Below are 16,457 nucleotides of genomic sequence, written 5' to 3'. Positions count from 1 at the left end.
TGGTTTTAAATATTACTATTTTGTTAGCCATTCTAATAGGAGTGAAACTGTATCATATTACATCTTAATTTTATTTATTATTGGTAATGTTGGTCATCATTTCTTGGGATGATTTGTTATCTGAATTTTTCTTTTAGGAACAATCTATTGAAATATTTGCCCATTTTTTATTAGTTTGTTTTGTTTTGTTTTAGTATCAAGAGTTCTTTGGGACCCTTGGCGGGCTCAGTTGGAAGAGTATGTGGCTATTGATTTCGGGGTCATGAGCTCCAGCTCCAATTTAGGCAAAGAGATTACTAAAAATAAATTTTAAAAACTTAGGGGAAAAAAAAGAGTTCTTTATATAGTCTAGATACAAGTCTTTTGTCAGGTGCTTTATTTGCTAGGAGTTTCTCCCTGTCTGTACTTTTTCTTTTCATTCTCTAACAGTACCTTTTGTACAGCAAAAGGGTTTAATTTGGATGAAGTCTACTTTAGCAATTTTTGATTTATAGATAGTGCTCTGGGCTAAAGCAAGGTCACAAAGAGATTTTCCTGTTTCTTCTAAAAGTTTTATTTTATCTTGTATGTTTAGTCCTGTGTTTTATTTTGAAAGTTTTTTTTTGTTGTTGTTGTTGTTGTTGTTGTTTTTAATGGTATGAGGTATGGGTCAAAGATAACTTTTTTTTTTTTTTTTTGCATACTACGTGTTCAATCATTCTAACACCATTATCCAGGGTTAATTTTTGGACTTCTTCTCTTTTGTATCCATACTCATCTAGTCCTGTTCCTTTGAATTCTTATTTAAGCTAATAATTTCTAAATTTGTATCTCTAGCCCCAGGCATCTCCATGAGTCCAGACTCATATACAAATATCTACTTCCATGCGTAACAACCTTCTCAATCTTAACCTGCCTGAAACCGAGCTCTTCATCACCTGTGTACAGCTTTATTTGTCTAGTTAACCTACCTTCATTGTATCAGTTATCCACGCTAGAACCATGGGGTCCTAACTCCTCTCTTTCTCACACACCAATTATCCAATCATTGAGCAGATCCTGTTAGCTCTTCCTTCCCAAATTAAACAGCTCCTAGCTTAACACCATAGTCCAAGCACTGTATTGACTAAATTACTATAGTGTTCTCATCCCTGGTCTTTCTACATTTTCCATAGCCTGCCTTAAAGTAGCCTAAGGGAGCTGCTTGTTTGTTTGTTTGTTTGTTTGTTGTATTCATTCATTCATTCTTTTTTCTTAAGCCTTTTAAATGACAGTTGAGTTACATCACTTTGCCCTTCTGCTGAAAGAGTCTGATTCCTTCCCACCTTACTCAAAGTTAAGGTTCTTAAAATAGTCTGTATATAGATTTTTCCCCTGGCTCCATCCTTTTACTTCTCTGAATTCACCTAGTGTTGCATCCTCTTTGTTGGTTCTATTCTGCTGAAACGTTTTCTATCTCCTCTGCTTTATTTTACTTTTCAATGTGCACCATCATGGAATATATTTTACTGATTTCTTTTATTATCTGCTAGAATTTAGCTCCATGAGGAAAGGAATTTTTCTTCCTTTGTTCACTGGGGTATCCTATTGTCGTGCACACAGTAGGTGATAAATGTTGAATGATTGAAAAGAATGAATGGATGAATAATGTTGTGATTGGTCCTTTACGTGTTTCTATTTGAATATTTACAACTATGATCATTTTCACTGCATCGTCATATGAGAAAATTAAACATTTACACTAAAATGGTTTTAAAAGGTTTTAAAATAAACCTTTTTTCCTGAATGTAGAAATATCAACTAAAAACATTTATTGAACATTATTTGAGTTGTTGATACTGGATTACAATGTTATATTTTTTGACTTTAAGAAAATAATTTGTCTCTCAGGTTCTGGAGCTGCAAAGTCCCCCAAAGGCCAGCATGGTGGTGAAGGACTGTGTTAGGGCGTGCCTGGATTCTACATACAAGTATATTTTTGACAATTGCCATGAACTCTATTCCCAACTAATTGATCCGGTAAGAAAAGATGTATGTCTCCTTTGTTTCTAATGTCTGTTTCTATATGTTTAGAATGACACTAAATGAGAATATATGTTCACTTAATTTCACATTAACTGTGGGTTTTGAGAATTCTTAATCTTTTCTTCACATATGAACATCACTTTCATTTACATGAAATAATTCACTCCTTAAAACAACCTTATGTAATAAAGGTAGATACTATGTTTTAGGCTTCTCAGATGAGGAATCAGTTTCACAACAATTAAGTGATTTGCTCAAGGTCACGCAGTGGTCAAGTGGCAGATTTGGTACTAGAATTTAGGATTCCAACTCACCTCTTATGTTCTTCCTCTAACACATAACTTCCTCCCTTATCACTTTACCTAATAAAAGTGATAGATGGGGAAACATATAACAGGACGGTAAAATCATCCTATGTGTAAATTAACTGTTAAGGAATATTTCAAAAATACAAAAGAAAATATAGAAAGCACACCAGACATATATACACTTACCACCTAGATGACCAAATGTTAACATTTAGTAATATTTGCTCTGTTCTTTATTGTCTAAAGGCATTAAATGAATATTACACCTGCAGAAAGCAGCATTTCCCTTTGTGCTTTTTCCAAAGTGAATTCTCCTCCCTTTCTCTTCCTTCAGAGATAAACACTAATAGTAGACAGTTTGAGCATATTTTCACATATGCTCAATGAACACTTCAGTTTTATTATCTGTGAATTAGCTATTGATCCTCTGTTGATTTTTCTGTGGGCTTGTCTTTTACTTATTAATTTGTAAAAAAAAATTCTAAAATATATTCTGGATACTAATCCTTTGTTGGTTATGTGATTTAATATATATTACTTCCCTCTTTATATGTGATGTATCTTTTTGTTGTGTTGAAGTTTTCCTCATACTAGGCATCATGCATACTATGATTTATGCATTGCTATCACATCTATAAAACTGGTGTTTGAAGATGACTTTTTAATATGTATCTACTGTCCACTTTCCTGAAGAAAGTAGGCACTCCACTAGATACTGGAAATTGTGCAATCACTCTGGACCTTCTTGGTTACTTGAGTGGGGCAAATTCTAGATAATTATATTGAATGAGAAAAGTGGGACTCTTTCATTTTAGGTTTCAGGCTGAGCTTCTTATAGTATTAAAACCTTCTGGTGTCCTTAGCCTAGTAGGAGAAAAAAATTAAAGCTGGAGTTTGTCATTGTATAAGAAAATAATGTATAACCACATAATTGTTCATAACTTTATTATTCCTGCTAGATGTGTTCTAGTTTAAAAACTTAGTTCTCTGGGATTTTTAAAGATTAAATTGTCTCTCACTATGTTCTTCCATTGGGTGGCTTTCTCATAGCTTCTTTTTGTCTATTTTCTACCATCTTCCTCCCATAAGGCCCTTCAATACTTTTACATTTTCAACTTCATTGTATTTATTTTAACTAAAAGGTAAAATTGAAACTTTTTGTTACACCAGGTATGTTATCCATACATAACTTCATAATCAATTTACCAAACCTCCCCAGCTTCAATTTCTTATTCCTTGAAACTTCACACACACTGTCCCCTCTCATGATCCCTAAATTCTATTATTTTCATGAATTGTCCATCCTCTTTCATATCCATGCATTTATGTATCCTGTTCTATTTGTCTATAATGTTTTTCCCCTCTTTCCTGCCTTCATCAAAATTGAACTTAAATATGACATGCTATTCTACTAATTTATACCCAGTGGATGAACCAAATCACCAAAATGTCTTATTTAGTGTCTTTCTACTTACTATATTACTAATAATAATAACTCACAAATAGCATAAACAGTTTTATTTTCCTAAGAGATATAGAGATATGGGCGGTTCCCATAAAGCAAACATGCTCCTGACAAATAGTAAATGAAGTGTCACCTCAAGATGAATCTAACATGGCTTAATATTTGCTAACCTGGCTTTAAAAACAAAGACATTTACATAGTTTTCCAACTGTGTAGTTATTCTTTTTGGTGAAGAGATCTATATAGATAAAATTTATAAGAAATCTTATCAATGTAGAGAAGTAGAAAATTTGGAGCTATGTTTTCCATCAAAGAAAAAGACTTTTCCATAAGCATTGTTATCATTTGAAATTCTAAAGGAAGTACCTATTGGATCTGAGTAATTTAGGAAAATAATATTCTCTAGAGCCCTTCTGAAGCCATCTTGGAAAAGTTTTAATGATTAAGGTTTATCTCCCCTTAGTTGATTGGAATGATCTTCTTCCGTGAGCTCAAGACCTTTTTTCCTCATACCACACATCTAAATTGTCCTAAAATTCTGATGACTTTATCTTCAAAACTAAATACCTTATCTTCACAGTATTTCCAGAATCTGACCACTTTTTTTTAATGTTTATTTACTTTTTGAGAGAGAGAGAAAAAGAGCTTGAGCAGGGGAGGGACAGAGAGAGAGAGACAGACAGACAGACAGACACAGAATGTGAAGCAGGCTCCAGGCTCTGCACTGTCAGCACAGAGCCAGATGGGGGGCTCGAACCCATGAACCATGAGATCATGACATGAGCTGAAGTTAGACACTTAACTGAGCCACACAGGAGCCCTGAATCTGACCACTTTTTACCAGCTCCATCCTTCCATCCTGATCTGAGCCACCATCATTGCTCATTTGCATTACTATATAATTTCCTAATAGAGAACAGTGGTTGCATCCTACCATCCTCTATTCTCAATAAAACAGTAAGAATGATTGTTTTAAAAAGTAAATCAGACCATGTCCTTCTGTTGCACAGAATGTTATAAAGTCCCTTCATTTCAGTCTAATTTGAAGTCCTTAAAATTGCCTATAAGGCATAGAATCTGGCTCATATTACACCTTCCACCCCACTTACTCTCTCCTGCACACATACCATTGTGTAAGTGGAGAGTCAAATAAGGGTTTACCCACAAGAACAGTGTTGAACCCCCTGATACTTACGTGAGTGCATAGATCATAGTAGGTGCTCAGGAAAGCATTTGAGTGAATTGAATAAGTGAATAAACAATATTTTTTCTCAAACCAAATGTTGATAATTTATAGGTATATTTGGCCTACTATAAACAGGAGTGAAAGGAGTGCTCTATTCTGTGGTAGACACTCAAGTGCTTGCCTAAAGCCTCTTGGAGTTGTATTGGGTCATGCCACAGGGTCCTGAATGATGAGGTAGGGGAGAAATTGATGAACACCCCATCCAGTCCCAACACTTAAAAATACCTTGCAGTATTCTCCAGCCCTCTCTTCTGTGCTGCAGTGACCTTGATATACACCCATTCTAAATGGTATAGCTATCAGGTGGAGGAGGGCTATCCAGCTAGCTTCAGACTTTGGATATTTAATAAATAATCATTTACTACATTAACTCATTGAGATTTGGAGATTTATTTGTTACCACAGCATAGCTTGGCTTATTTTGACTAACATACCTTCATATCAGATTCCATCCTGACACCCAAACTATTTAAAATACATCTGTGTTTATGTGACTCCTATCTATAACTCTATACTCCCCATTCACTTATGGGATTAAGTCTGAACACTGCCATTATCCAAAGGCCCTCCAAGATCTAAGCTCTATCTTTCCTTATTTTAACCTCATTTCTACTTTGCATTCTGTGATTCAACACACTAAAGTCCATGATGACTTTGTCTACATTTTTTTTTCCTGTTTGGAGTTGTTTTACCTCCCCAAACCCCCTTCATGACTAACTCTAGCTCATCTGGCCATTTCTTCAGAAAGCTTTTAGGATCTCTCCTACCTATATTAGGTATTCCTGTTCTCTGCTCTTATAATACCATGACATGTTATCACCAGTGCACTTACTATGCTGAATTTATTAAGCACAAAATAATGTAATACCTGTTTGGCCTGTCTTTCCCATTAGGCTGCAATGTAGCCCCAGTGTTCAATGCTGTGCCTGACAAAGAGTAGGGTTGATAAGGTAATCAATTAATAAAAAACACATTTTATAAAAACAGCACTATGATACTTAGCTATTTATAGTCTCTTTCAGTGACTCCACTTCTAAGTATGTGGTCAAGAACATAATCTCTGATTACAGAACCCTTGAGTTCAAATCCTGGCATTTCTGCTTATTATTTTTGTAATCTTGGATGCACTACTGAGTCTCTTCATGTCTTAGTTTCTTGATCAAGACCTATTTTTTAATATTCATGCTACTTGTCTTTTATCTGAGTTCTCTTTAGATGAAGTAATGCCTGAAACCAAAAACCAAGAATTTCAGGGTTGTTAGACACAGTATAATTCTGATTATTTAAATGTGGAAGCATACTTTCTCTCTCCAAAGGGGTTTTAAAGAATCATGTAAAAATTGTGATTGGAATAAAAATGGAAAGTAGATTTAAGAGAAAAATCAAAGTAACTGTAGTTAGAACAACAAAATAGAGTGTGGTTTCTAAAGGCTGGCTGCACACTCAGAGAACAGCATTCACCTTGGCTGAATCACCAAGTTCTATGTTTGTCCTTCAATTTAGCATAACTAAGAACTCAAATGTTGTAGTGTGGACATAGGTGATTGATCTCTTGCATAAAGACACATGAGATAATCTAGAAACTAGACCAATGTTCTAATTATATTTCTTTAATAATTAGTAATGAGTTTAAGAAACTTCTCATAAGTTTTTTAACTATTTGAGTAACGATTTTTATAAACTACCTGTTTGTATCTTGTGCCTATTTTTAAAAACAGAGTTTTTGTATTTTTCTGGTCTATATTATGGCGTTTCTGAGTCCTTTTGACACTGCAGAGATTTTTCACAATCTGTAATCTTTATTTATCTTTGTCACAGTGTACGCTAATAAGAAATTCTCAGCTTTGATATAATCAAATTGATGTTTTTCTGTTTAAATTTGAGATTTGGAGTTTTTTGAAGAGTCTGTTCTACCCATCCCACAAAAAGAAGGCCTCCTTATGTCAACTTTAATAAAATGGATATTTTCTAGCTTGGTAATAATCATTGTTAATTACGATCATCTAATTCCCCTTGCTGTTGTTACATGCTCCTAAGGCAGTCTTCAGATTATAGGTTGGCTTTTTATATAGATGTCCTTCTAGGAAAGGATAGGCCAAAAATTGTCAAGTCTGTTTGAAATGTTTGTATTTTTTTTTTAAAAACTATAATTTGTTCCCTGAAGTGAGCTTAAATTTATACTTGTGCCTAACATATCTAGGAATGAATATCTACCTACCCAACCATGTACCCACTCAACCACCTACCTACCTCTATATGGAAAATCACATGCGGATTGTCTCCAACTCACAATGGTTTTGTGTACAATTTCTTGACTTTATGATGGTGTAAAAGTGATAGGCATTCAGTGGAAGCCATACTTGAGGTTTTGAATTTTGATCTCTTCTTGAAGTAACAATATATATTATGATCCTCTCTCATCGATGCTAGGCAGTGGCTGTGAGCCACAGCTCCTTCCCCCACACGACCACAAGGGTAAACAACTGATTCAACCATTCTGTACCCCTACAGCCGTTCTGTTTTCCACTCTCAGTACACTATTCAACAAATTTCATGAGACATTCAATACTTCAGTATAAAATAAGCTTTGTGTTAGGTGATTTTGCCTGACTGTAAGATTTTTAAGTATTCTGAGCACATTTAAGGTAGGCTAGGCTATCCTGAAATGTGTGGTTGGTTAAGTGTATTAAAGGCATTTTTGATTGATAATATTTTAATTTATGGTGGATTCTTTGGGACATAACCCCATCATAAATTGAAGAAAACCTGTATATATGCTTTGGGCTTGTTTCCCTCCCAAATCCAGTTATTCTGCCTCTTGCTTCTGAGGAAATCTCTCTTATGAATTTGGCATTAGCTTTCTGATTCCTCGTTGTGTATATTTATTATACATGCCTGTTATCTATTTGTAGCACCATGTATATCTCCATCAATCTCTTATATACTACATTGTATAAATATGCCATACCATGGTGTGGTTACATATGTTAGTTCCAGAACCAGGCAGCCTAAGTGTTGTTTGGTAGGGATTCTGCAATTTTTAAAGCTCATTACTTTTTAGAGAACTATCTATGCTGATACATTTAGGAACAGCTTATTGATTTTTTTTTTACAGCTACCTGTCACATAAATATACCACAATATACATATCAATTTTAACATTTCACTTTTACCAATAATACTGTAATGAAATTTTGTGGTGAAAATTATATTTGCAACTTCCAGTCTGTGGTCTTTTTATGTTTATATATTTGAGCGGGTGGGGAGGGGCAGAGAGAGAGTGAGAATCTGTGCTGACAGCACAGAGTCTCATGTGGGACTCAAATTCATGAACCATGAGATCATGACTTGACATGTAATCACAAGTTGAATACTTAACCGAATGAGCCACCCAAGCATCCCATCCAGTCTTTGGTCTTAAAGAACAAAAGCATGCCCTCCTTTCCTCTATTTTTCCAATTCTACTAGAAATAATATAAGCTTGTACAAAGTGGTCAAAAGTACTCTTTTTTTCCACGTGTTTAAATATTTTTTTACTTGTCTGATTCCCATAGTACACACTGAGTTTAATGAGAACAAAAAGTCTGTCTTATTTATTATTGAATTTACAGTACATAATACCATGCATCACATAGAGTAGCAAAAATCAACAAATACTTGCTTACTTAATGGAACTTCTATGCAGAAACATCTGTTTGTACACAACCTGTGATAAGTATCCTGCTATTTATTTAAAAATGTTGACCAAGAGATCTCTGAAAACCTCTTGGGAAAGAAAATACCTTCCAAGAATACTTCAATTTGGCAACTTAAATGAACTTAAAGCTATAAGATTTCAAAAAGTCTACCCTTGAGCTGTAGGTATGTGCTTCTTTAGTTATTTTAGCGAAAGAAGTTGCTTTAGTTACTTTTCTTTAGTTTTGTTCTTTTGCTTTTATTTTTGCCCTAGCTAATTCTAAATAATTCAGTAATAAAAGTGTCCTTAAAAATAAAATATGACTTTGAAATTTACAAATAGAAAAATTCTAATTCTTTAACTTTTTATTTGAGATGCTACTTAAACAGTAATCATTAAGGAACTGGCTTGAAAGCATCCCTGACTTCTCCTAAGGTTTTTTGTTTTTTGTTTTTTGTTTTTTTGCTTTTTGTTTTTTTTTTCTTTAAGCAATGGGCTTTCTTATACAACTGGTAGCTTTAGTTTAGGGAATGATGTCCGTTGTGCACTTACAGTGCCTTTTCAGTACCTCATGTAATTATTGTCTTAGCACTAGATCTAAGTAAATACCCATTTAAAAATTAATTTTCTTTTAAAGTTTGTTGCAAAATGTGTAGAAGAAAGTTATGAATATGAAATTTCTTCTTAAATATCAGTTTCATAAGCAATATATAAATTGTTATGAAAAAGAATTGCTCAAAATAAATGGTATAATGACATATTTTCTGTATTGATGAGAAACATGAAAATCCAAAGCATAATACATTATGAGATCATTGTTTTCCTCAATGTGTATTTCAATTTTTCTAAGAAAGTAAAATACGTTAAGCTGAAATAAATTCTAAAATCACAAAAGTATGCTGTGTTAGTGAGACTAGTATAATCTTGATTTTAAAATGGATTAGGAGAGTGCATGCAAAGAAAGTGATAAACTCATTATGTTTAATAAACACAGATGAACAATTTCAAAATAAAATATCAAATGGCATATTTAAAATATAACCAGATCAATAAATTTGATCTCAGGAATACAAGGGTGGTTCAGCATTGAAAACCTATGAATATATTTTATTGTAATATTTAACTAAAAATATCATACGTTTATTCAATATAAGTAGAAAGAGCGATGTGATGAAATTTGGTGACTCTTTATGATTAAAAATAAACTCAGAACATTAGGATGGAACACATCTTTTTTTTTTATTTGGTTAAGGCTATGTTAGAAAACCTATACCTAATATTAAAGCTTAACAGATGAAGTCTGGGTGGATTTATTTAAGAAATATAGATAATTGTCCTATTAACACTGCTCTATAACATAATATTTGAAGAAGCAAGACAATAAATATTAGAAAGGAAAAGAAAAAAAACTTTAATTGATGGATGATATGATCATATACATGTAAAAAGTAACAGGATCTACCTGAGATATTGGTTCAAATAAGAATAAACCTCAAATTAAAAGATAGAGAATTTTTTACATGAGTAATTGTGCACACGTTACTAGGGAAAGGAGAAATCGTTTAGTGTGCTGTGTTAAGAAAATCATATGGAGTCTCATCATACGAAGATGGGGAAAAAGGAGTGGACTCTTGCCTAACACCATATACAATGTGAACTCAAAAGGATGAAAGAGATGAGTCTAAGTGGTAAAAATTATGGTAGTATAGGAGAATACCTTTCTAGTGCAGTATAAGAAAGGCTTCATAAAACTCAAAGCACAAATTTTAGTCATTCTTTCATTCATTAATTCATGTGTAATTAACATACAATGTTATATTAGTTTCAGGTATACATCTTAATGATTCAACAATTCTGTGCATTACTCAGTGTTCAAAACAATAAGTGGAGTCACCATCTGCCACAATAAAACATTATTAAAATACTATTGACTATATTCCCCAAGCTACACTTTTTATTTCTATGACCTATTTTATAACTGGAGGTTTGTACTTCTTAATACTCTTTATTTTGTGCACCTCCCTCCCCCACATCTTCTCTGGAAACCACCATTTTGTTCTCTGTATTTGAGTCTGTCTGTTTGTTTTGATATATTTAGATTTGACATACAAATAAAAACATATGCTATTTGTCTTTCTCTGACTTACTGTACTCAGCATAACACTCTCTAGGAACATCCTTGTTGTCAAAAATGGCAAGATCTCATTATTTTTTTTTTATGTCTATTCCACTGAATATATGTACCACATCTTCTGTATCCATTCGTTAATCATTGGTCACTTGGGGTGCTTTCATGTCTTTCCTATTGTAAATAATGCTACAAACACTAAGGGAGTACATATATCTTTTCAAAGTAGTATTTTTATTTGGGGGTGGGTAAATATGCAGTAGTGGAATTACTGATCATATATCTATTTTTAATTTTTTGAGGAACCTTCATATTGTTTTCCACAGTATTGTACTAATTTAAATTCCTACAAATGCACACGAGTTCCCTTTTCTCCACATCCTCACCAATAATTGTTATGTCTTCTCCCTTTGATTCTAGCCATTGTCACTGGTGTGAGATATGAGGTGATACCTCACTGTACTTTTGATTTGGATTTCCCTGATGATCAGTGATATTGAGCATCTTTTCATGTGTCTGTGGGACATCTGTCTTTTTTGGAGAAGTATCTGTTGCTGGTGTTAAGTTGATAAATTCTTTATATATTTTGGATACTAACCCTTTATCAGATATCATTTGAAAATATCTCCTCCCATTTAGTATGTTGTGTTCTAGTTTTGTTGATGGTTTCCTTCTCTGTGCAGAATATTTTTTTGGTCTAGTTCCAATAGTTTATTTTTGCTTTTGTTTCCTTTACCTCAGGGGACATATCTAGAGAATGTTGCTAAAGCTTATCAGAGACATAACTGCCTGTGTACTCTTCTAAGGTTTTTATGGCTTTGGGAGTCACATTTAGGGCTTTATCTATTTGGAGGTTGTTTTTGTTGTTGTTGTTGTTCTTGTTGTTGTTTTTGGTATGGTGTAAAAAAGCGTTTCAGACATTTCATTCTCTTGCATGTAGCACCATTTGTTGAAGAGACTGTCTCTTCCCTATTGTGTATTTTTGCCTCCTTTTCGTAAATTAATTGGCCATATAATCAGAGTTTTCTTCCTGGGCTTTCATTCGTGCTATATTGATCTATGTGACTGTGTTTATGCCAATATCATACTGTTTTAATTACTACAGCTTTGTAGTATATTCTGAACTCTGGGATTCTAATACCTCTAGCTTTGTTTTTTCTTTTTCAAGATCGTTTTGGCTATCCAAGGTCTTTTGTGGTTTCATACAAATTTTAGGATTATTTGTGCTAGTTCTGTGAAAAATGCTATTGGTATTTTGGTAGGAGTTGCATTAAATCTGTAGTTAGCTCTAGGTACAATAGAAATTTTAACACTCTTTGTTCTTTCAATATATGAGCATAGAATATCTCTCCATTTATTTGTGCTGTCTTCAATTTCTTTCATAAATGTTCTCTAGTTTTCAGAATATAGGTCTTTTAAGTTTATTCCTAGGTATTTTATTATTTTTGGTGTAACTGTAAATTGGGATTTCTTAATTTCTATTTCTTCTACTTTATTATTAGTGTATAGACACGTAGCAGATTTTTGTATATTAATTTTGTATCCTGAAACCTGACTGAATTCATTTACAATTTCTCATTGTTTCTTTGATCGAGTCTTTAGAGTCTTCTATATATACTATCATGTCATTTGAAAATAGTGTTTCACTTCTTCCTTACCAATTTGGATGCCTTTTATTCCTTTCTCTTGTATGATTGCTACAGCTAGGACTCCCAGTACTGTGTTGAATAAAAGTGGTGAGAGTGGACATCCTTGTCTTGTTTCTGATATTAGAAGAAAATCTTTCACTTTTCACTATTGAGTATGATGCCAGCTGTGGGTTTTTCATATATGGCCTTTATTATGTTGAGATATGTTTCCTCTAAACCTACTTTGTTGAGGGTTTTTGTCACGACTGGATGTTGTATTTTGTCAAATGCTTTTTCTGCATCTATTAAAGTGATAATATGGTTTTTATCCTTTCTCTTGTTAATGTGATGTATCATATTGATTGATTTGTAAATAGTGAATCATCTTTGTATCCCAGGAATAAATCTCACTTGATATTGGTGAATGAATTTTTAAATATATTGTAGGATTTGGTTTGCTAATATTTTGTTGATGATTTTTGCATCCATGTTCTTCAGAGATGACCTATAATTCTCTTTTTTTTTTTTTTGGAGTGTCTTTATCAGGTTTTGATATAAGGGTAATGTAGGCCTCTTAGAATGAATTTGGAAGCTTTCCCTCCTCTTCTTTTTTTGCAATAATTTGAAAAGAATTGTTATTAACTCTTCTTTTAATGTTTGGCAGAATTCTCCTGTGAAGCTGTTCAATCCTGGACTTCTGTTTGTTGGGAGTTTTTTGATTATTGATTCAATTTCATTGCTAGTAATTGGTCTATTCAAGTTTTCTATTTCTTCCTGATTCAGTTTTGATAATTTATATCTTTCTAGGAATTTATGCATTTATTCTAGGTTGTTCAATATTTTTGGTATATATGTTTTCATAATATTGTTTTATAATCCTTTGTACCTCTATGGTTTCAGTTGTTATTTCTTCTCTTTCATTTCTGATTTTGTGTTTTTGAGGCTTTTTTTTTTTTAATCTGGCTAAAGCTTTACCAATTTTGTTCCTTTCTAAGAGCATGCTCCTGGCTTCATGATCTGGTCTATTCTTTTATAGTGTCTATGTCATTTACTTCTGCTCTAATCTTTATTATTTCCATTCGTCTACTGGTTTGGGTTTTCTATCTCCTTTTTCTACCTCCTTTATGTGTAAGGTTAGGTTGTTCAGTTGAGATTTTTCTTATTTGAGGCTGTGCTGTATTGCTATGAACTGACCTCCTAGAAGCAATTCAGTTAAGTTTTTCAAATACCACATATGAGTGAGAACATAGAATATCTGTCTTTCTCTGACTTATTTCACTTAGCATAATACCCTACAGTTCCATCCACATTGTTACAAATGACAAGATTTCATTCTTTTTCATCACTGTGTGTTTGAGAAACTTACCAGAACATCATGGGGAAAGGCAAGGAAAAAAATTGTTATAAACAGAAAGGGAGGAAACCATTAGAGACTCTTAAATACAGAGAACAAACTGGGTGTTGATGGGTATAGGGTTTTGGGGGGGGTTGAGACAATGGGTGGTGGCCATTGAGGAGGGCATTTGTTGGGATGAACACTGGCTGATGTATGTAAATAATGAATCACAGAAATTTACTCCTGAGCCGGAGTACACTGTATATACTGTATGTTAGCTAACTTGACTATAAATTATATTCAAAAAAGAAAAAATATACACGTACTTTAGTTTCATCCCAAAGGTTTAAAAAAAATTTTTTTAACGTTTATTTATTTTTGAGACAGAGAGAGACAGAGCATGAACAGGGGAGGGTCAAAGAGAGAGGGAAACAGAATCTGAAACAGGCTCCAGGCTCTGAGCTGTCAACACAGAGGCCGACATGGGACTCGAACTTTCACAGACTGTGAGATCATGACCTGAGCCAAAGTCAGACCCTTAACCGACTGAGCCACCCAGGCACCCCCATCCCAAAGATTTTAGACCAATGTGTTGTCATTTTCCAGAATTTTTCTCCATGTATTTTTTATTTCCTCTTTGGTTTCTTGGTTTGCCCATTGGTTGTTTAGTAATATGTTGTTTAGCCTCCATGTGTTGGTGTTTTTTTCCAGCTTTTTCTTATAATTAACTCTAGTTTCATATTACTATATGTGGGAAAATGCTTGATATGTCAATCTTACTAAATTTATTGAGGGTTTTTTGTTGTTGTTGTTTGTTTTGCAACTTTAAGTGATCTGTAGTGGAGAATGTTCCATGTGCACTTGAAAACAAGGTCTATTCTATTTTTTTAAATTCAAGTTAGTTAACATACAGGTAGTATTGGTTTCAGCAGTAGAACCCAGTGATTCATCATTTAAATATTATACTAGTGCTCATCTCAACAAGTGCCCTCCTTAATGTCCATTACCCATTTAGTACAACGCCCACCTACCTTCCCTCTAGTAATCCCCGGTCTGTTCCCTGTATTTAAGAGTCTCTTATGGCTTGCTTCCATCTCTGTTTTTATCTAATTTTTTCTTCCCTTCCCCTATGTTCATCTTTTGTGTTTCTTAAATGCCACATATGAGTGAAATCATACGATATTTGTCTTTCTCTGCCTGATTTTACTTAGCATAATACACTCTATCTTTGCAAATAGCAGAACTGCATTCTTTTTAATTACCAACTAGTAAACCATTGTATGTATGTGTGTGTATACATTGTATGTATACATCGTATGTATACATTGTATGTATACATCGTATGTATACATTGTATGTATACATTGTGTGTGTGTGTAAATAAGATGTGTGTGTGTATATATATATATATATATATATGTATGTATGTATATATACACACACACCATTCATCAGCCATTGGACTTATGGGCTCTATCTATAATTTGGCTGTTGTTGATAGTGCTGCTATAAATATTGGGGAACATGTGCACCTTTGAATCGGCATTTTTGTATCCTTTGTGCAATTGCTGAGTCATGGGGTAATTCTATTTTTAATTTTTTGAAGAAACTCCACACTGTTTTCCAGGGTGGCTGCACCACTTTGCATTCCCACCAAGAGTGCAAAAGGGTTCACCTTTCTCTGTATTCTCGCCAACATCTGTTGTTTACTGAGGTGTTAATTTTAACCATTCTGACAGGTGTGAGGCGGTATCTCATTATGGTTTTGATTTGTATTTCCCTGATGATTAATGATGTTGGGCATCTTTTCATATGTCTATGAGCCTTCTGGATGTCTTCTTTGGAAAAGTGTCTATTCATGTCATCTGCCCATTTCTCTACTGATTTGTTTTTTGGGTGTTGAGTTTCATAAGTTCCTGATAGATTTTGGATACTAACTCTTTATCAGATATGTCATTTTCACATATCTTCCCCATTCCAAAGGTTGCCTTTTAGTTTTGTTGATTGTTTCCTTCACTGTGCAGAAGGTTTTTTATCTTGATGAGGTCCATATTATTCTTATTTGCTTCTTTCCCTTGCCTCCTGAGACCTGTCTAGTAACAAGTTGCTGCTTTGATCTTTGAGATCAAAGAAGTTGTTGCCTCTTTTCTCCTCTAGGATTTTGATGGTTTCGTGTCTCACATTTAGATCTCTCATCCATTTTGAATTTTTGTGGATGGTGTAAGAAAGTAATCCAGTTTCGTTCTTCTGTATGTTGCTGTCCAGTTCTCCAGCACCATTTGCTGAAGAGACTGTCTTTTTTCCATTGGATATTCTTTTCTGCTTTGTCAAAGATTAGTTAACCATACATTTGTTTGTCCATTTCTTCTTTCTTTATTCTGTTCCATTGATTTATGTGTCTGTTTTTGTGACAGTACCATACTATCTTGATGATTACAGCTTTGTAACACATCTGCTACTTTTGAATGGAATGTTCAGTGTATATCTGTTAGGTTTATCTGGTCTCATATGTCGCTCAAAGCCATTATTTCCTTGTTGATTTTGTGTCTGGATGATCTATCTATTGAAGTAAATTGGGTGTTAAAGTCTATTAGTATTATAATATTACTGTCACTTTCTCCCTTTAGTATTGCCTTGTTTTGGTCTCCTATGTTTGGTAAACGGAT

General features: G+C 33.7%; 1 protein-coding gene across 4 annotated transcripts in view; it reads left to right on the top strand.

Moving 5' to 3' along the window:
* Positions 1–16,457, top strand: part of UNC13C (unc-13 homolog C) — a 617,803-nt gene that overhangs the window by 353,303 nt on the left and 248,043 nt on the right. For all 4 annotated transcript variants that reach the window (XM_043555384.1, XM_043555383.1, XM_043555386.1 and 1 more), the window contains one exon: positions 1,870–1,998. In XM_043555384.1, coding sequence (XP_043411319.1) covers positions 1,870–1,998 — 129 coding nt within the window. The remainder of the gene's footprint in view (positions 1–1,869; positions 1,999–16,457) is intronic.

The sequence above is a fragment of the Prionailurus bengalensis genome, chromosome B3 (assembly GCF_016509475.1).
Source record: "Prionailurus bengalensis isolate Pbe53 chromosome B3, Fcat_Pben_1.1_paternal_pri, whole genome shotgun sequence".
NCBI classification, from domain to species: Eukaryota; Metazoa; Chordata; class Mammalia; order Carnivora; family Felidae; genus Prionailurus; species Prionailurus bengalensis.
The sequence above is the reverse complement of the archived record's forward strand: the minus strand, read 5'-3'. Positions and strand labels throughout refer to the sequence as shown.